The sequence below is a fragment of the Microcaecilia unicolor genome, chromosome 2, assembly GCF_901765095.1.
Source record: "Microcaecilia unicolor chromosome 2, aMicUni1.1, whole genome shotgun sequence".
NCBI lineage: Eukaryota > Metazoa > Chordata > Amphibia > Gymnophiona > Siphonopidae > Microcaecilia > Microcaecilia unicolor.
The window spans coordinates 439428352-439450878 of record NC_044032.1 but is presented as its reverse complement, the minus strand read 5'-3'; the positions used below and the strand labels follow the sequence as shown (position 1 = coordinate 439450878).

Below are 22527 nucleotides of genomic sequence, written 5' to 3'. Positions count from 1 at the left end.
AGTCGGCGGACCCTCTTGGCAATGGCCGCGTTACAGGATCGCGGTAGGGTTACCATTCGTCCCGACGAAACCCGGACAAATCGGGGAAATGCGACTTCCCTATGAAGAAAGACTAAGAAGGCTAGGGCTTTTCAGCTTGGAGAAGAGACGGCTGAGGGGAGACATGATAGAGGTATATAAAATAATGAGTGGAGTGGAACGGGTGGATGTGAAGTGTCTGTTCACGCTTTCCAAAAATACTAGGACTAGGGGGCATTCAATGAAACTACAGTGTAGTAAATTTAAAACAAATCGGAGAAAATTTTCTTCACCCAACGCGTAATTAAACTCTGGGATTTGTTGCCGGAGAACGTGGTGAAGGCGGTTAGCTTGGCAAAGTTTAAAAAGGGGTTAGACGGTTTCCTAAAGGGCGAGTCCATAAACCGCTACTAAATGGACTTGGCGAAAAATCCACAGTTCCAGGAATAACATGTATAGAATGTTTGTACGTTTGGGAAGCTTGCCAGGTGCCCTTGGCCTGGATTGGCCGCTGTCGTGGACAGGATGCTGGGCTCGATGGACCCTTGGTCTTTTCCCAGTATGGCATTACTTATGTACTTATGACCCGCTATTTGCTGTTTCGGTTAGCTCAGGGGCTCCTGCTGGTTCCTGATGTCCGGATTTGTGTGGAGGGCATAGTGCAGATGTGGTCCCTCTTGGTGGCTTGCTTTCTTCATCAGAGGAATTTTTTTTTGTCCTGCCTTCCTTGGGTATGGTTGCATTTCAATACCGATCTCAGCATGTGTGACATTTTTTTTGGTGCATTCTTCATTTTTTTTAAATAGTTAGGGACTTTAACAATTTAGATTTTTTTACGTTTGGTTGCTGCATCTGCCTCTAAGAGAGAAGAAAGAGGAGCCCACAATAGACTCAGGGGTATCAGATACCAATCCCAATACTACAGACTCACCCAACCTTGAGCCAGAATCAACAAGTAGAGAAGTGGAGCAGGAAGAAACATTTCCCTGGGCAGCACTGTCCTGAGGCTTTGTCTTAGAACGCGGACAATCACCGCTCTCCATCTTTCAATGGCTGCAGAGGGATTTGTACCAGCCACCTCTGGATCAACCCTCTTGCTCTCCTGCAGGGGAATTCGAACTGACAACCTCTGAATTTCCTTGAAAGCCTACCTTGTCATCGCAGGTTGAGTCGCAAGAAACAGGGGAAACTTTTGTGGTTCTCCACATAATATTCTTTTTAATCAAAGCAGTTGTTTGGTTTTGTTTCTGGAATGCAATTTCAAGCAAACATGAGTGAACATATCAAATTACACGCACCTCTCAATTTGGTTTGAGGACAGTTACTTTTCCTGTAGGGACAAAGCAGCTTTAAATTGGATTTTCTCACAACACACCCGCTGGGAAGAGACAGCAGACAAGTCTTCCTTATCAAGGAGATGTAACCTACCATTTTTCCCAAAGTATAAACAGAGACTTGAGAAAAATAGTTCTGTCCGAACTAGTAATTGAACCGTCTCCAACTTACCCCTTTTAAATTTGTAGCTTTGCTCCTTAAAATGTTTAGAGTCCCAGTGTGCCATCTGTTCCTATAGAAGGACTCTCCAAAGGTAGATTTATTTTTAAACGCTTTCCCCCAGATTCTATATAATGCGCCTAGAGATCCAAGCTGAAATTGGCGTGGATTCTATAACAATGCGTGTAATTTAACAAGCTAATGAGTGCTGATAACAGCACTTAACAAGCAATAACAAGCACTACTTGGCACCGATTAGAATTTAGATGCTCAACTTGCTAAGCGTATTCTAGCCTTCTCCTCAAGTCACTTCATTGGCTTCCTATCTGTTTCCGCATACAGTTCAAACTCCTCTTATTGACCTATAAGTGCATTCACTCTGCAGCTCCTCAGTACCTCTCCTCTCTCCCTACACTCCTCCCCGGGAACTCCATTCACTGGGTAAATCTCTTTTATCTGCACCCTTCTCCTACACCACTAACTCCAGACTCCATTCCTTTTATCTTGCTTCACCATATGCCTGGAATAGACTTCCTGAGCCAGTACGTCAAGCTCCATCTCTGGCCGTCTTCAAATCTAAGCTAAAAGCCCACCTTTTTGATGCTGCTTTTAACGCCTAACCCTTATTCACTTGTTCAGAACCCTTATTTTATCATCCTCACTTTAATATTCCCTTATCTCTTGTTTGTCCTGTTTGTCTGTCCTAATTAGATTGTAAGCTCTGTTGAGCAGGGACTGTCTCTTCATGTTCAAGTGTACGTCTGGTAGCACTATAGAAATGATAAGTAGTAGTAGAGTGCACTGAACTTCTAACATGCATAGGCAAAAAGGGGCTTGGTTATGGGTGGGGAAATGGGCATTTTGTGGGTATTCTAAAATTTATGCACCTAGTTATTGAATATGGCTCAGTGAGCCTAACTCTACGCACTGGGATTTGCACCACATTTTCGTGTGTGTGTGAATGTATCTGCATAGATTTAGGCGCTGAAATAAGTGTATTCTATAATCAGCACCTAAATCTAAGCACCGATTATAGAATATGCTTAGTCGGCACTGATTTCAACACCAATTGTTTTTAGGCACCATATATAGAATCACCCCAGGTATGCATATGAACATTTGTTTCAATAGTTACCTAAGTGGAATGGAGGTTGAAATTTCTCTGTCACTAGGATGCCATGTTTCAGAAATGATCCTTTATGGATTTCTGAGCACAAGAATGACAAAGTAATTCCCTCTGTGGTGTCACCCCGTCTGCAGATCTCAGACATCTGTGGCACTCTGAGAAGCAGGTCAGCACTCCTTCAGTAAAAGCCATTCCTATGCAGGCTATTCTTTCCAGGGCTTCTGCTGGAAGACAGCAGTGGGTCCATAATCTAGCTATCTGGCATATTGACAATATACCTGTATCTTCTGGAAAACTATGACAAGTAACTCATATACCAAGTAAACCCTAATGAGGTTATGCCACAGATGGAAATAAAATCTCAAATATTAATCAAAATCAAATCTCTTGTTTCATGCGGTGCAATTATCACTTGCAAATAATTAGTTGTCAGAAATAGTTTCTGCAAATCTGCCCTATCCTAATAACTTGCAGAATATCTAAATGCTTTTCACTGTTATCTGTATTAAAATACAATCAGGACACATACAGTGACTCCAACATGCAAATATCTTGAAGTGGAGGAGTGGCCTAGTGGTTAGAGCACAAGTCTTGCAATCCAGAGGTGGCTGGTTCAAATCCCCTACTCCTTGTGATCTTTGGCAAGTCACTTAACCCTCCATTGCCTCAGGTACAAACTTAGATTGCAAGACCTCCTGGGACAGAGAAATATTCAGTGTACCTGAATGTAACTCACCTTGAGCTACTACCAGAGGCGTATCTGCGTGGGGCCACAGGGGCCTGGGCCCCCGCAGATTTCGTCCTGGCCCCCCTCCCCGCCGTCAACCCTCCCTCGCTGCTTACTTTTGCTGGCGGGGGCCCCAACCCCCGCCAGCCGAGGTCCGACCCGCAGTCTCCATATTTCGTCTTCCTCCGTGGCCATGCTGCAAGGAAGTAACGCTGCAGTGCTAATTCATTGAATCCAGTTCGGAGTCTGACGTCGCAGCACGTTGTACGCGTGTACAACGTGCTGCGACGTCAGACTCCGAACTGGATTCAACGAATCAGCACTGCAGCATTACTTCCTTGCAGCATGGCCACGGAGGAGTCGGAGGAAGACGAAATTTGAAGACTGCGGGTCAGACCTCGGCTGGCGGGGTTGGGGCCCCCTGCCAGCAAAAGTAAGCAGCGGGGGAGGGTTGACAACGGGGAGGGGGGTGGAGAGAGGCAGCGGCAGCGGGGGGGGGGGGCGGGGGGAGGCAAAAATGTGCCCCCCTTCTCTGGCTCTGGACTCCCTACCGCCGGATTCCAGATACGCCCCTGGCTACTACTAAAAAAGATGTGAGCAAAAATCCAAATAAATAATCATTACTGAAGTGGTGTAGGGGTGTTATCTCTAAGTCTGTTACACAACAAAAGTATTAATAAATGCTGAAAAATCACCTTTACTATTTAAGTTATTTAAAAATGTATAGCCTACATTATCTGCTATTCTAGGTGAATAACAATAAATCAAACATAATAAAATCCATATACAATAAAACATCAAATACAAGTTTTCATCTAAATCATGTAAGACAAAAATAATAAAAATCAGGAGCAGAAATTATGGACAAACGGCAGTTATTACTGAAACATTTACTAAACAGGTAAGGTTTAAGCTGTTCCCCAAAATGAACTAAATTATTGATACTGGACTTTGGTCCTGGGGAACTGAGTTCGATTCCCACTTCAGGCACAGGCAGCTCCTTGTGACTCTGGGCAAGTCACTTAACCCTCCATTGCCCCATGTAAGCCACATTGAGCCTGCCATGAGTGGGAAAGCGCGGGGTACAAATGTAACAAAAATAAAAATAAAATAAAAATACTACCAAGTTCAAAGAGAAGCCCATTCCAACAATAATAGACCAGCTACATGGAATATTGAGGTGCACAATTCTTCCAGCCTAACCTCGGTGAACAAAGCTAAGAAAAATGCAAAAAGCTGTGTACTTTCTATAAACAAGATCACAACCACTTGCTAGCTTATTAAAAACTGAGGAAATTATTGCCATAAAGTTTGGTTCACAGAGCTTTGATCCACTATTTCAAGATGAATTTCCTTGAACTACTGTCCCTATCAAATTGAGGTCTGTTTCACACCACCTGCAGGCAGAGCCCATTCTAATGCTGGCCAAAATGCTGTTTTACACCCCTCCGCCACACATTTTTTTTTTTTTTTGCATCAACAAATGAAATAAATAATGTTAAATCCAAGCTGTTTTGTTATTCCCCAAAAGATAGCAACTGGAAAGAGAACTCCCAACTAAACTTTATGGAATGGTGCAGCCATCTTAGTGTACTAAGAAAGTATGAAGCTGCTTTGGCTCTCAAGCAACTTACGCTTCAATCTTCATTACAAACTTGGACACCATTAGACTCATATTGTGCTAATATCAGCACCTGGATTCAGGCCATTATAACTTAACTGCACTGATCACCTTTATGTTTCAATGATTTTTATTGGAGAAGTCACATAATAACATTTCCATCAGACGCTTTGTTTAAGTTTTTGTCTAACATAGGTTGCTGCTGTAACTTAGATTAACACATTGCATGGTATAAAGCTGCTACCTGTTCGCTTCCCTGCACCACCGTTCTGAGGCCCAGATGCATCAACCATAAGTAAAAAAATTACAAACGTTAAAGTCCGAACCGAATTTAAAAAAATGAATAATGCTCAAAAAAAAAACAATTTGCACAAGTTCGGTGCAGATTTAAAAAGTACAATGTATCAATGCTGTTCGGTAATCGGCCCTTAAATCATGCGCAGAGCAGCCAAGCGTTATGCTGGCTGCTCTGTGCATGCCAGAACCATCAGAACAACAACAAAACCCCCACAAACACGTGGCTCCCCGCTGCATCCCTGAAAAATAAACATACCTTAAAAAAGGATCGGGAGGGGGCAAAGGCGCTCGTCAGAAGCGTCCTGTATGGACGGCCTTGCCCCCCCCCAGATCGCCGCTGTTTCACGCTTCCGCCCTTCACTAAATTAAAAACTGAAAATAAAAAGTTATTTAGCAGTTCCGGGCCCCCCTCCCTTCCTGTGTTCATCTTCTTCTTTTCCCAACACTGCTCCGCCTCCCGCCATCCTCCGCCCCTTGCTCCACCCCCCGAGTTCGTCGCCGCCGTTCCCCCCTCCAAAGGACCCCCCTCCGCCTTACCGGCCATGCAGCGCCTCTCACCTTTGTGTGAAGGCGCTGCACGAGATGAAACAATGGATCGTCGCTCCCTTCTGTCTCCACCGACGTCTCTCTCCTTCTTCCTGTGCACGCCCTCCTCTCACGTAGGAAACTTACGTCAGAGGAGGGCGTGCACATGAGGAAGATGGTTGGGAATTTCGTTCGTTAAAGGGTTGTTAGAGGGTCATTAAGATTTAGTGCATCTAGCCCAGAGTTGCAACCTCTTTTCTCTCCTGTAACTTTTTACAATTCCATCCCCCTCCCTCCCTCCCCCCCTAACTGATCACCTTTATTACTACCTTTTATTATTATCCTTTAGATCTCCCTGTGAATTTCCACACAAGATACAATGGATGATTTTTTGTTGTTATTTTATTCTGTTATATTGTTAAATTGAAAGCTGTAAACACTTAAGAAAAATATTTTCAGTAAAAAGATTTAAAAAAGAAAAAAAAACTTGTCTGACTAGTCAGCTATGTGCTTATCTGCTTCTATCCCCTTGTGGTTGGAACAAGAAAACACACCCACCCAAATATGTCTGTTCCAGAGGTTGACCTAACAAGGGGATACGAGACTTCTCCCCCCCCCCCCCCTTCTCCCTGAAAAATAAGACGATATAGACATATAAATAATTGAGACTACAAAATTGCTTGGTGTTAAGCCGCATAAGAATAGCCACACTGGGTCAGACCAATGGTCCATCTAGCTTCCAACAGTGGCCAATCCAGGCCACAAGTACCTGGCAGAAACCCAATTAGTAGCAACTTTGTTTATTGGTGAGAATTGTATAATCCTAATCCCAGCTAGTAAACAAGTGACTTTTATTTATTTACAACCAAGAACCTGACTATCCGTCATTCATAACAAGGAGTCATAGTGCAGTAAAGCCAGCTAATGTGTTTTACACCGTCATAACAGCAAGGTTAATATTATGCCTGTATTTAGCTGGGGCGCAATATTCACCATCTGATGAACACTGAGCTCCTTTCCAGAAGGGCCTCCTGCTGGATAGGCTGTAGCTCGGGATACCCCACCCCCCACAAACAACAACAAATTGAAAATCCCACTCTACCCACACTGACATAATGAAGAGAGGGTGGGAAAGCAAGAAGAGCAGGAAGGATCCTGGTCCTCGAGGGGGGGGGGGGGTCGACCTTTTATTCAAGCGGCAACTTCTGCTGACCCCTAAAGAATTACCCCCGTTGGAGGAAAATTCTCACTGGGCTAATTTTAAAAGACACAGCCTAATACGGACTAGCCTCTGCCCTCGCTCAGGGTGTAACAAGCGAGGGCTGACCTTATCATCACTTTCTCTCCTCCCCCCCCTAAAAAAAAAAAGGGCATAGCGGAGCCTGCCATACCAACCCCGAAAAGTGGTGGTAGCTCGCCCCCCTCCGTTACAGGGGAGTGCTCCGGACCAGCCGTCTACTCTAAAGCACTTTCAGAACAGACAATAGGCCTACTTATCCGGATAACAACAAAAAAATTCAACAGACAACTGCAAATGCTAATTAAAGCGAGTTAATGACTGACTGATCTGCTGCGTATTTAACACTCTTGTTTCTGATTATCCGATGCGGGTCAGACAAGTGAATAAGTCAATCTTCACACCTTTAACCTGGGGCTCTAATTTAAGAAGAAAGGTGGTGATTAGGCAAAGCTGGGGAGTGGTTTTTAACAGACACCCAACACCACACGCTCTTGGACCTCCCAGACGGGAGCTAATTTCCTCCAAAGACGTCAGGGACAGTACATTGTCCTATAACAAAGAATCCAAAAACTCTTGAATACATCGGTAAATTAAGTGATACCACGTCGTCAACAGCCACTTTCACGCTGGTGTCACAGCTAAGTAAAAACAGGAAAGCTGTGAAGGACTTTTGATTTGCAAACAAGTAAATATTAGTAATGAAAATACCGAAGTTCTAGCTTACTACCTGCATTACCATTTTACTTGTCCTGATATGAGGAAATAAAAAATTAATTAACACAGAGCAAAGCTTATACTTCCAAACGACCATTGGAAGTATTCCCCTGGATAAAAGTGAAGTTTCCTTCACAAATTCTTTTTCTCTTTGTTATGGGGTGAGTTAACCTGTAACGCCATGATAGCCTCGAACTTATGTGGTATTTTTGTTTTCGTCTGTAATTTGTCAGCCAAAACTTTAAAATATGTATTCGCCGTTTGTTTTTCACTCGTGTTTTTTTTTTAACATTGACTGACGCACCCCCAATACCCTAGGCACAATCCTGTAGGAAACAATTTTCTACTGTGAAAATCAAAAATCTGCTAATTGACCGAAATAGAGCCATGTCCCATTACAAAAATTAGGAGGCAGAAAAATCAAATGAGAGCGATAGAAACGATGGGGGGGGGGGGGGGGGGGGGAAATAAACACACCTTGTTCTGCTATACTTTTTTCACTTAGCACATCGCCTCTTTTTTTACGTTTTCTTAAACTGTAACAAAAAAAATCATAAATATTTACCCCCAGTAATAATATTAAAAATAGTTATCTTGCATTCAATCAGTCCTAGAGCCATCAACCCCACCCTTCCACCCGCTTTTACTGGCAATGTGTGCTCAGATTAGCAGCAAACCTGCCTACCATATTTGAAGGCAATCAATACAAAATTCTACATCCCTTCCTATACGTACTTATGGTGTGCACCATATGTACGTATGTGGTGACTTCTGCTGTGCTCAGCTTGTTATATGGCTGCGCCTGTGTTCTTCTGGGCTCAAAGGCAGCTGGGAAGAAGGAACACCCCCCTCCCCTTCCTTTTTTTTTTTTCCACAGTGCCTTTTAAACCCCGGGATGTGGATTGGGAGCCAGACACCATTGTTTGCTCACACTCCGAGAGTGTTTTCGGGTCAGCCATTATTATGATCTGTCTGTTTTAATAGACTTCTGGGAAAAGAATAGACACGCTTCGGGTTGCGTAATTTATGAGTTTTCTTAAGGGCTGAAAACTTTCAAGGCTCTGTTTATCTGTCCATTAAATTTTTACCATTCAAAAGTTGTTCAGAGTAACCACACGCCCTTGGTCCCCCTCATTGGTAAGAATAAGAGCAAACAAAGCTTATAAAATAAAAGTTCGGTAAGTATAAGACAGAATTAAAATCTGTGTTTATATTTTTAATCGAACGAAGCCTAGTCCTCAAAATTTTCGTACAAATTGTATTTGAATAATTTGTCTTTGGTTTCAAGGACCCTGCAATGCTGCAACTTGATAGATCGGAAATTAACTAATAATTTTATTTTCTCCTTCTTGAACATCAATACACACAAAAAACGGAATAGTAGTCACCCTATGAAGAGTTGTACAGATGTTATAGGTAGAAAGATTTAGGCCATCTTAATCTGTATTTCAAAACATTTTTATGTAACAGTAAACTAGCACATCAAAATACTGGACTTGGTATTTCCTCAAGGGACAAGCTTCCGCCTCTTATAAATATGCAAACACTTCACATCTTCTTTATTTATACATAAATGCATTATTTTAAGTATTTTAGAGCCTTTTAGTTCTCAAGCACACGAGGAGAAAAAAAAAAAAAGAAAAATAACGAGACTTACCAATAATACTCCTGATGGTTGATGGTGGAGGGAGAGGGGAGTCGTGAAAAATGGAAACGTGTGTCCAGTGACTCTGCGATTAGAGAGAAATGAACTCATTTTTTTTTTTTACAGTAACTTTCCTCCCCTCAATTCCCATCTCCCCGACCGCTCTCTGCAGATACCTACGCTTTCTAGATCGCTTCGCTTGATATTAAACGTTGGCCCATCAGATCTGCGTCCCCCAATCCTTTTCTTTTTTTTTCCAGACATGTGGATGAGATCCAAACTCCATTTTATTTGAGGCTGGGTTTTTGTTTTGTTCTATTTTATAAAATCATGCCCCCTTCCTTACCTCAACTGTACTCCCCCCCCTTTGGACAGTCCTCTAATGCAAAAAAAACTTTCCCGGATTCTGGTTCCAGACGGTGCTCCCAATCCACACATCTCCCTGCCTCTGTGTTGCCCTCAAACAGGGGAAAAATAAAGGTAACACGTCCTTCCGGAGGCGCTTTTCTTTTCACCACTACATGGCACCCTCGGGTTAGCAGTCTCACAAAGTTAATGAACAAACGATCTCATAAAACAATAAAGGTTTTCAAAGTGCCCGCAGATCAGCAGCAGGGCCCCAACAATGTTTCAGGAGATAAAGACACCCACAGATCTCAGGTTAGGTCGCTTTTCTCTACCGCGAATTTAGCTTCATATATTTGTATAATGTGACCAGTCAACGTTCTGTCAATCCAGGCTCGACTCCCATTTCTTTCCTCACCCTAGTTAATTGCATGTTTGTATCTAGACTAACAAACAGAGCTTCATCAGACCTAGTTGTTTTCAAATGATCCGTGCTGTGTTTGCACCCTGGTCTAGCCCTTGAAGGGTGGGGTCTTACTGTAGCCTTTATTGGCTTCATTGTTCTGCAGTTTGCAGTGTATAATCCGGTATAATTTCAGCAACAATCTAAGTCTAGACTGGAATGAATGGATCAATTCTATGTAAAATAAAACACGGGGAGTGCTGCTCAACTATATATTATACAGCGCAAGCTGCAGACAATGTCTGAATTTTTGTACTTGTGGACACAGCTTTCGAACTTGCGCTGTTTCAAACTCTTTGCATGTACAATTTTTTTTAAAATCGCCAAACCTTATTTTGTATAGAATCGATTGATTGTAAATAAGGACATGTATCAATTTTGCTTATTTTACTAAAGCACCTGTGAACACAGCTTATACAAAATAGGTCGACTGAACTGTTAAATCGCATTATTGGAATTTTTGCTTTAAAAAAAATTGAACCAAAATAAGCAAGTAAGATTTTATATGCGTTTTAGATCGGATAACCGATTGGATTAAACAGTACAGTTATTAAGAGTTTACAATTGTGCGCCATGCAATATGAGCTGGACGTGTCAGATTTTTTCACAAATCACTATAATTTATACCTCCGTTGCCTTTAAACAGAAATCCTGCCGTGTACTTCCAACATGAGGGTGTGATCGCTGTCATGTCCCATACAATCAATCAACTTGAAGGCCCCTTGCCGCTGTGCAATTTTTAATGTTCATAAAAAGACCCAAGACAAGAGCGTATGTAGTACATTTTACTCCCATGAAATAAAACACATTTTTTCAGGTCTGCTGAAAAGTTAAAACGATAATATTGTACGAAATATTATACAGAGGGGCATGTTTTACATCGAACTTTTTTTTCCCCAGAAACATCATTGCATCCACCAGAGGTACTATTCTAAAACGGATATTCACACGTTTGTATTCCTTATAATATGTTAAAAATCATACAGTGACGCATTGAGTATGTACATTCCCTTGCTCGCAAGCGAAAAAAAGTCCTACTCTTGTGTGACATGCTTTAATTTTTTTTAAAGCCTACTCCTTTAAAAACACGGTCCTGATATTACTAGCAAACTGGGCTTATATAAAATTATTTTTGAAACATTTCCGATATATACACATCCTTTCAGTCATTATTATGTTAACAATGCTAAACTTAATAAAAATAAGAAGCCTATAGCAACATTAAAATGTCATATTCAGTCAAACATTTGTCCATATATATATATATATTGACGTCCTTTATATCTGTTGGGAATACATTTCTTGGAAGATGCCAGAAACCATAGAAACTCCTTTTGAAGGCAAAAGAAACATCTAATTTCAGAGGATTTCTCTAATAATGTGTCTCAGTTTTCTTAGGGATTTTTATTATTATTATTATTATTATTATTTCTAAATTCCCATTCGGTATGTATTACGGGTAAGACTTCACACTGGTCTGTCCACGGCATACTGGCATGCACTCAGGTTGGCGCCTGGGTTCTGAACAGTGGCATATCCAAAACTGGAGTGTTGCTTGGCTTTCAGTCTCAGGCTTGCTAAACTGGAATTGCATGTGTCCCTGTACACATAAGGAGGGGTCGGAGGGGCGTAGGGGCAGGCCGGCGTGGGCACAGCAGAATTCAAAGAAGGGTTGCTCAAGTTATTCAGGGTGTTGAGGCTGGAACCGGGAACTCCGGTCACCGCTGAGGGGACCATGCTTGAAGACATACTCATGGAGGAAATGGAGTTTGGCGGAGAGAACATACTCTGAGAGGACAGGGGGTTGACATTCATGGAGTTGAAGAAAGGAAAGCTTTTCGTGGACAGGGAGGCTGACGTTAGGCCTTTGGCAGCCCAGTTGTTGTAAGAGTAGCCAGGGTACATGTCATCATAAGGCTGCATTAGACTATTGAACTGCGGACCAAAGCCGTTCTTACATAGTTCAGCCTGCTGGTTTCTTTCCCTCTTTCGCCACTTGGCTCTGCGGTTCTTGAACCAAACCTTGGGAGGGGGAAAAAAAAGAAGAAATTGCAAATATAACATCAGCTCTGTCAAGCCTTGTAAAATAAAAAGCAGAATCCAGACAGATTAATATAATTCAAAAATTAATAGCCTACTAACAGGCAAGGAAATTAATATCAGTAATGGATATTCAATTTGTGCACTTTAATGGTTTCCAGATTATGCAGAGGAAATGTTCCCTCGAAATACAGATGTATGCACAACATGTTTGCGTGGCCACAATAACTGGCTTGCCAATAGTTCAAAGGCACAGAAAATAATTCCCTCCCCCTGACTGAAAGTCACGCAAACAATACATTTGTTGATCAAGAAATACATAACGTAGTTACTTGTTTTAAAGGCCGACTGGTTTTTGTGCTTTAAAATCTGCCATAGTTAAAAAAAAAACAGAACTTTTCACAAGTTACAGTTTGCTTTCATTATCCCGCTCGTGTAGGTATAACATTCAATAAAAACGCGTGCCGCTTTTCTATTTGCCCAGGAGAGCAAAATCCCCATTAAAGGGAAAGAAATGCAAATTAAAAAAAAACAAAAAACCAAACAATCAAAAAACAAATCACGGTTTCCAGTAAACCAGTCCTAGCCAGAGTCTAACTAGTTCTTCCTATTCTCAATAATAAAATGCCAGTATTTTTGCCTCAACAGCTGTAAAGATCCTCTGGTGTAAGTTTCAGTATCCCAGGCAGGCTTTTGAACCAACTTGTCCTCTCGCGTTCTGGCAAAAGTTTACTTTCAAAGTAGGTGCCAGGCTGCTTAACTACATGCTAAATGGGACGGTGGGTCCTCCCTCTAGACAAAGCGTGAAATCGTGCGCTTTTTTTTTCCTTCTTCAAATATTCAGCAATCCACATCTCGGTGTCTGCTTAGGGTCAGCCACCCGCCTCCCGAGAAACTTTTGTGTATTGGAACGGTTCCTGAGGTCCTCGTGTGTTTACATAAACAATGCTTTTACATTTCAAATCTATTAACTGTACATGTTAATACTTTTGCACCACCCTGTTAGTTATGAGTGGTAGCATAAATGTGTGTGTTATTTTTCATTAAATTTTCATTTAAAAATATGCATATGGACACACAAATGCATCCACTTTGCAAACCATAAGGTTAACTGAACATTTCAATTTTACTGTTTTTTTTTCGTTCTTTAAGGATTATTGTTTTACTACAAAATATATTAAAAATAACATCTATAGCAGAACTAGATTTTATTTTTCTAAGGGTACTCACAAATCACATAATATAGGGAAGGCAACCAAACAAGCATGGGGGAACCCCCCCCCCCCCATCGTCCAAATAACAAAGAAACTAACTATAAACAGATGGATTCTGGCAGTTTTAAACTGAAACACTATTCATACAACACTGATTTAATTTAAGCCAATTGGAGAACAATCGGAATTTCAGGCCTATATTTAATTAAGTTCCTTATTGGTTAAACAACAACATTTTCCAGCTGCTTCCTAATTTTTAAAACCCCTTTCATATTTTTAATTATATTTTCGTATTTTTCCAACTTCCACTGAGCAAATTAACTCCCCGCCAGAACGACAGATACAGGAAAGTTAAACTGAACCGACTTTAATTGTGGCTAATATTTGCAAATCATAACCTTACCTTTCACAAAATGAAGGCCACACACTCATTTACTGCTTTGCTCAACTGTAGCCCTGAAAAAACCGCTGTGGTGTAAATTCCATCTGTCCTCAGTCTCAAAAGACTACATACAATAAAATATACACTAAAAAAAAAAATACCACTTTACTTTTGGTTTTTATTTCTCCCCTAGGGGTACAAATATTTCCGGCCGTCGAAAAAAAACAAACAAACTATCTTTTAGCCCTGAAATCACTGTTTACTCGCGGAGAAAGAAAAGCCAAAAAAAAAAAAAAAAAAGATCATGGAGGGAAAGTGAGCGGTTTCCTCTGCAGCGGACCTATTGTACCCTGCAGCATTTTACTCTCCCAGCCCGCGCAGGTTGGAGCCTGTTGCAGCGTCAGCGCTGCTCCAGTGGGAGGAAATACCTCAGTGTGAGGTCCTAATAACGAGCAAACGAAAGAAAAGGATCCTGCAACTGGGGAAGAGCAACCTACATTCCAGCCCCCCCCCCCTCCACTCCTCGATATGTATTGCATCTTATTATTTATTTTTGCTGTTGCTCTCTCTTTTTTTTTTAATCTATTTTTCACTCTCCTTTCCCTCCACCCTCCCCCCCAATATAGTTGTTTTTGCTACTTACCCTAACTCTGGCTTCGGTGAGATTGGTCCAGACAGCGATCTCCTCCCTGGTGGACATGTCCGGGTAGCGGTTCCTCTGAAACGTGGCTTCCAGTTCCTGCAGCTGCTGGCTGGTGAAGTGAGTCCTTTGCCGGCGTTGCCTTTTCTTCTTTGAAGGATCTTCCGCCCCATTATCTTCGTTTTTACTTTGCTGGCTTTTTTCTTTTTCTGCAAAGCGTAAGTTAAGAAGGAACATTACTATCATATATATTTTCGGTATATAAAGCGTTTTAACATTAATAATATATGGAGAGCTACATACATCATGAGAGATATAAAGTGGTTTTTTTTTAATTATTATTAATGCAATATTTAACATCAAAAAGAAAAGCATTGGTTGCTGCCAGTCATCATAATTTCCATTTACAAAACTGATGCCATTAAAACGGAAAAAAAAAGCACAATCCATCCTACTTATGGATTCAATTTCTACATTAAGGATTAAAGAAAAACCCCCAATTATGTCTAACAAATAACAATCAGAATAGTAATAACTTTTATCGTCAGTATAATAAATTATGATTCCTTAAGGAATTTCCTGTTTCTTATTAAAACTTGGCAGAGGGAAGGGAAAGGAAAATGAACCACACTGACGGCCAGTTCAGGCGAGGAAGATCAGAAGTCACGGCTCTAAGGGGAAAACCCTTCCAAGTTTGGATATTTTGGAGCTGCTGACACACCGGAATGTACCGAGGCGAAAAGCGCCCAGAAGGAATGCGGAATCAACCCCAGTAAATAAATGAATTTCAGTTTCATGGCTGTAGTCTGACCTACGTATTACACAGACACTCGCCACACTTCCGGCATAAGAAACCAACTATTAAGATACTTTCGGTTTTCCCCTAGAGTATGAACCCAGCCTGGCCGCCTTCTATTTAGACATTTAGAAAACACTACAAAATACTTTTGATTTTTGTTTAATATAATGGAAGGGGAGAGGTGCTCAAGGATGCTATTTTTCCATAACATTTTCGCCTGCCACAGGGCGCCGGAGAAAGGTCGACCAAAAAAGTCGTTGGTGATAGCGATTAAGCAAGGTAACAAGCTTTTGACTAGCTTTGCAGAGAGATACTCCCTTTATCAGTTCACTGCGAATTAGGGCAAGGAGAATCACTTTGGAAAACAAGGCCCTTTAATGAGTAACCGACAATAAAGGATTAAGAAAAAAAAAAAAAAAGGAGGACCCTTGATAAACTGAAGTCGGTACACAAATAATATTGACAATAGAGATAAACCACCCAAAGGCTATTTGAGTTACTCTTTACTGGTTTATTAAACCTTTTTTCGATAACTCCACATATATATTCATGCTTATATCTATCTTTCTGTCTATAATATATGTGTGTGTAATCTAGAAACAGTTAAATTGTGCCTGTCGACTATAACAGTTGAAATATACGTATACGGACTGGATACACGTATAGCAAGAATCTAAATAGTGTACTATGTTGAGATAGCGGTGTGCATGGCTCTGCCCTGCTTACCTGCAGCCTCGGGGCTGGAGGTGTCCCGAGATGGTGTGTACCTCCAGCCGCTGTTTGGAGTCCAGGGAGCGCTGTCCCTGCACCCAGGGAGGAAGCCATAGAGAGCCGGGCTGGGGGCTGAACGGCGGCCACTTTAGTTCCCACCAGGTGCTCCAGACCCAAAGGATCTTTCATGGAGTTCATCGAAATGGGGAGAAGAGGCCCGAACAACAGGTACCAAAATGGACAAAATAAGAAGAAAACCACACAGGGGAAAAAAGGAAAAAATAAAATAAAAAGAAAGCACCAAGCTGTCAAAAGGATGAGTTCCTCGGTGTTGCTCCCCCCCAGGCCGTGTCCCGATAGCGAAACAGAAAAACAAAATAGCACGTGAAAACTGCAGAGCGCCCAAGTGGGGAGAGCACCGTGAAAATTGCACTGGGGGTCGGTGGAAATCTTCCAGTAAGTAACTACTTGCAGTTTTTAACTTATAGGTTTACGAATAAGTCTCCGCATGACGATCCAGCCGGGGAGAGAGATAACATCGGCTGTATATTGACTTAATCCTTCCCACCCCACCCCCCCGTTCGGCCCCCACCTCCTTTGGTGCAAACACCCAGCAGACAGGCAGTTCCGTGGTGTTATTTATAGTGCGGTGGATCGGAGCCCTGGTGCTGGGCAGAGTGACAGCGCAGGGAACTGGTGTGTATATACCGTCAGGTCTCCTCCAAGCGCTGGGCTCCTCCCCGATCCCAGCGCAGGGAGGAGGTGGTGGTGTGGTGGGGAACGGAATAGCCCGGCCGCTTCCCTACCAGCCCGAGAGCTTCGAAGCTTGGAGGACTGACCGTCACTCCGCCCCGCCCCCCTTTCTTATAAGCTCCGCCCCCCACACGCTCATCCTCACTTTTCTCTTGGCTGCACGTCGACGTTTCCTTTCACCAATCAGAGAGCATTTCTGGAGAAGCAGACCTATAATAACGTCGATCTAGCTTATCCTGCTTTTAGGGATGGGCTCTGAGTCACTGCTCAGGCTCCTTTGCAAGGAAAAACCTGTTCTACCTCCAAAGCAGCTAAAGAAGGATCATATCTGTTGTATCTGTAAATACACGAGAAAATTACTGCCGAACTAGTTTCTTGATACTTAAACACACACTCTCTCTCTCTAATTTTTTTTTTTATCGAGGATGAGCGAAGCAGATCAAACTAAATCCAAAAGCCGGCCATCAAAGGTATTAATCAAAATTAAACTGTGAACGCGCTGGACAGACTCGGAGAAATCCAAAGCGGTTTACTGCAAATAATCTGCAGTTCTGGTGGATTTCTCTATTCGCCCGCTATTCATACGGATACCTGCAGCTTTGCACGTATGCTCATAATATTTGTTGATGCACATTCTTTTCTGTAACATGGGTACTTGCAAATCTGCAAATATTCAGGTAGATCTGAATTGATCAGACGTTAGTTATGATGATCCCTGATACATTTGCTTTAAGCAGACTGGAACCTAGACCTGATCTGATTTGAAGATTTGTTCAGAGAAAGCATGCTATACTTCAGAAGCTAAGCTTCATTAGTCAGAAAATAAAAAAAATAAGGCAACGAGATTCCTTTTTCTATTGCTCCATTTTAAAGATGAATTTGGGAACCGCATGGGATCCCCTCCCCAAATCTGAATAAGCGGTATAAGTGCTCTCAAAGCTCACATAAGCCTTTGAATAAATTTAAAATGTTGGATCGGTAAAGGTATTATAAATTGCAAAGAGTTCATTTTTCTCCGAGACCAGTACGGCTTCTAAAAGGTACCATCTCTCAGTTTATTGGTGTGTGGTTATATTTAAGTAGAAAAGAATGCTCCACCGCACCTTGAATTATCCAGCTGACCATTCAGGCTTTCAAGCAAAAAAGCCCGAGTCAGCAAAAATAAAGCCATTAGAATGGAAACCAAAGACCCAGTTGGGAACACTGGGAAAAAAAACGTGTAAAGTGTGGCAAAATAAAATAAAACACGCTTCAAAAGCACATTTCAGGGACCAACAGCTGTTGGTCGATAAGCAGAGGAAAATGCGACGTGGATATAGTCATTGTTGAAATCGACTTCTGGTTTGGGATGGAACATTATTAGTTTATATGGATTTATTAGACAAAGCAACCCCAAGAGAAAATGTCTGCACTCCTCCCTGTATCACTTTGCTGTTTTTCTATTTTTTTTTTTTTACCGCATTTTAGTAAACCCGTAGACTCAGTGAGGAGTCTCCGTTCCCATGCCCAAACGAGATATATATTCATGTTATTCCGTGACAGATGCGAACAGCGGCTTCCAAGAAAAGAAGTCCCAAATCCCTTTTCCTTTCCAGGGATTTGCGATCATATCGCCTTTCTATCCCACAAGAGAATTTTCACCAAATCCCCTATCTAAATAAACTCCAGAATCATGTCACCATAAAATGAGGGTCTGCAGCAAAAGAAAATGAAACGCAAATTAATTTCTAAACGGAAACATTTGTGTATTCGCGGGCACCCACCTATAAGCTCTGTTATTTATTTATTTTTTTTTCCTTTTAAAATTTTATTTTGATTTTGCTGTCATAGGACTTGATCCCAGATGCTTTTTGTCTGGATATTTCTTTTCACTGCGTTGAATTCTCTAAAATAGTTTTTTTTTAAAAAATATTCCGTCTCGTTAACTGTCCCGTTATTCGTCTGCTTTTGTTATCTATTATATCAGGAAGATTATCACACCGAGATTTGACACACTCAATTAAACTTTTCCTCCCCATATCTTTTTCATCCCCTCCCCTCGATTTGTACAAGTGGGTCTCCTTAGCCCTGGGTATCCCCCTCTCTAGCCGATCTCTCTTGTCACTAATCATACATATCACTTTAGCAGACTGTTGGTAAAGAACGTAAAATTAATTTACATTCTGCTCATTGTCTGGCGTTTAAATGACGTATTTTATCCCTGAGATTTGGCAAAGATTCTCCGTCTCAGACCCCACAGACTTCGATAGAGACAATGCGCTCACATTTGTAGTGGGTTTTAATCTGATAAGACTCTAATTTGCTTAAGTCTTTTAAATAGGGGGTTTTAAATGGTTCTAGCTGTTTCTTATTGAATTTCCTCTAATTCCCCGAGATCATAAAGTATACGTGTAAAGCAAATATTTCCTCCCTTTGCACCCGCGGCAGATGACCTATAACTGAGTCAATATGAATGCAGCTCCATTCTGAACAGTGTCTACTAACCTTAGTTTTTCTCTTAGCCTCTGTGGATTTCTGGATTCTCAGAATGGGTATTTCCTGAATCTGTCTCAGGACTGGGTTAAATTATTCACCCAGATTAATTTTTTTTTTATTGTATTTTGATTTATTTCTATGCTTAGTTTTAAGCATAGAGGGCGGGCAGGCGACAACTCTCTCTATATTTTTCTGTTGACTCTTTTTTTTTCATATCACAAATGCCAACATCCAAGGTGCCAAGACTGGGATATAGAAGTTCGACCGGTCAATTTATTTATCACCACCAGCAGACTTCTCATACGGCAAACCTTTTCAAAAGGGTGACGGGGAGTTTGCAGACGAGGGAGAATGATTCGCCTGTTAATTTCACGTTGTTCTGGAACCTGATTAAACTGAGTTTGTCTTGTTATACATCTCTAGATTAAGATTTGCACACAGGATCTAATTACCTGAACAAAAGGGAAAGAAAAAAATATATTTCCTTGATAGCAGTTGAAACCGAGAGCGTAAAAGGTTAGGCACTATTTTTTTTTTACCTAAATTGCAAAATATTCTGCATTTCTGCATTTTATGTTTATTTAGGCACAACCCAATGTTTTCCAAAGACAAAGTAATTTTCAAAGGGAATGTGCAGATGAAGGTTTTCCTCTAAACTTTGTTCCCAGGCGGTACATAGCCGATAACTGCGATCATGCTACCAAATAATATTGCAAGCTATTAGATATTAAAAAAAAAAATACAAGGAATACACACAGAACGTGACACAATACGCTGGGGAAACTAAAGAATCACTCAAAACAAATTTGAGCCGTAGGTAGGGGAGAAGGTTTCCTCCACCCTCCCTTCAAAACCCTTAGGCACAGATGAGATGAAATGAAATCTTTGCTCGCCCACGTCCATCTGCCTGGGCATCCGTGCATCCATCACGCTGACTCGCTGCAGCATTGCTGCTTTTAAAATATGCTTTCTGTTTATTTAGATTTTGCTCACCCTTTTTTTTTTCTATTGTCAATTCCTCTTTTAAAAAGCAGTGTCTTTTGCTAGGTATGGGGAAACCAGGTAGAATTAGACCATCCATAGTCCGATCAATAAGCGAGTGCGTTTGATTGACCCCTTAGCTGCTGGCGATTCGGGGTCTAATTCTTCCACTGTAGAGGAAAAGTCCCGTAGGAAAAACCTACAGGTGGCACTGCTAAGGTCACAAAGCAAGTGTGAATGCTTTAAATGGCTGGACTTATGCCTAAGGGTTCAGCTTTCTAAAGCCTTTCAGCCTGTCTCTCTCTTCAACAGTCTTTGGATAAAAGCTGTCAAATCCGTAGGCGACTAGAGAAATTATTTCTTAAAAGCATTTCCGTTTCCTGGGAAGGGATATTCGATAGGTTACAGGGTTTCTTAAAAATGTAAATTCTAGTTGTTATGAAACGTTTAATTCAGAGCTGGGATGTATTAGAAATTTTATTTTTTTAAGCAAAGTTTTATTCTAAATGTTGGGGGGAATGATGAACTTTAAAACTCGTTTCGAATTTCCTTTCAGTGATTTTATGGCACTGTGCTGGTAGCTCACTTTCTCCTTTCACAATTGTTTATTTTTTTTTTTGTTTACATTTGTACCCGCGCTTTCCCACTCATGGCAGGCTCAATGCGGCTTACACGGGGCAATCGAGGGTTAAGTGACTGCCCAGAAATGAAACACTGTAGTAGTTAAGTAGTAGCAGTAGTAGTAGAATAACAGTAGAATAATACTTCACACCACAAACTGTGCTGACATTCAGAGAAACATTTTTACAGTTCACACACGCGCAGCCAGTACTAATTCTGTACAGGAGTCACCGGACCCTCGCATATTCAGGGAATTTTCCAACGCAAAAGTGATGTGACTGGATGCGAGGCGGCGCCACCAATCAATCAACTTGAAACGCTTTTCTTTAATTGTTCATTTCAAATACACTTGACCGGCAGAACAGAACTTGAAAAATCCTTTTCATAGCAAGTAACTGTTCATAAAACAAATAAGTAAACCATCAGAATAAGGGTTACCACAACTGTGTTGGATCTGCAGCGCTTAATAAAAATGTATGACGCTGCTTTGGCTCTCAAGCAACAAACTCTTCAATCTTCATTAAAAACTTGGACACCATTAGACTAACCACTAGGCTACTGCTTGTGGAGGAGTAGCCTAGTGGTTAGTGCAATGGACTTTGCTCCTGGGGAACTGAGTTCGATTCCCACTGCAGCTCTTTGTGATTCTGGGCAAGTCACTTAACCCTCTATTGCCCCTGGTACAAAATAAGGACATGACTATATGTAAACTGCTTTGAATGTAGTTGCAAAAACCTCAGAAAGGCAGTATATCAAGTCCCATCTCTCTATTTGACATTCTACATGGAATGTTGCTACTGTTGGAGATTCTAGATGGAATGTTGCTACTATTGAGATTCTGTTGCTACTATTTGAGATTCTACATGGAATGTTGCTGTTCCACTAGCAACATTCCATGTAGAAGCCTGCCCTTGCAGATCAGCAACTTGGCCGCCCAGGCTTCTGTGAGTCTGATGTCCTGCACATAGGTGCAGGACGTCAGACTCACAGAAACAGAAGCCTGCTTGGCCGCGTTGCTGATCTGCAAGGGCAGGCTTCCACATAGAATGTTGCTAGTGGAGGAGGAGTAGCCTAGTGGTTAGTGCAGTGGATCTTGATCTTGGTGAACTGAGCTCAATTCCCACTGCAGCTCCTTGTGACTTGTGACTCCAAGTCACTTTACCCTCCATTGCCCCTGGTACAAAATACCTGAATATATATAAACCACTTTGAATGTAGTTGCAAAAACCTCAGAAAGGTGGTATATCAAGTCCCATTTCCCCTTCATATTGTGCTAATATCAACACCTGGACTCAGGCTACTATAACTTAACTACAATGATCATCTTTACTGATACCTTTATTATTATCTTCTAGATCTTCTGGACTTTAGAGCAGTAAGTGTATTTTCACACCTGCTATAATGGATGCTTTTTCTTTTTGTTCTGTTATATGGTTAACTTGCATGCTATAAACTTTTATGAAAAATGTTTTCAATAAAAAGGATTTAAAAAACCCCCCACTTAATAAGACAGTATGAAGCTGCTTTGGCTCTCATGAATCAAAGTCTTCAATCTTCATTAAAAACATGGACACCATTAAACTCATTTGTGCTACTAGCAACACCTGGACTCAGGCCATAATAACTTAACTGCACTGATCACCTTCATTGTTACCTAAATTTTTATCTTTTAGAGCCTCCTGGACTTTAAATAAGC

At 41.4% G+C, this 22527-nt stretch overlaps 1 protein-coding gene across 1 annotated transcript; it reads right to left on the bottom strand.

Moving 5' to 3' along the window:
• Positions 1-11268: 11268 nt before the first annotated feature.
• On the bottom strand, positions 11269-16537 carry PITX2 (paired like homeodomain 2). The gene is given in 5 exon segments (XM_030192530.1): positions 11269-12237; positions 14495-14700; positions 16017-16041; positions 16043-16099; positions 16101-16537. Coding segments are annotated over 5 exon segments (942 nt in total). The 5' UTR covers positions 16200-16537; the 3' UTR covers positions 11269-11682.
• Between the last annotated feature and the right edge of the window lie 5990 nt (positions 16538-22527).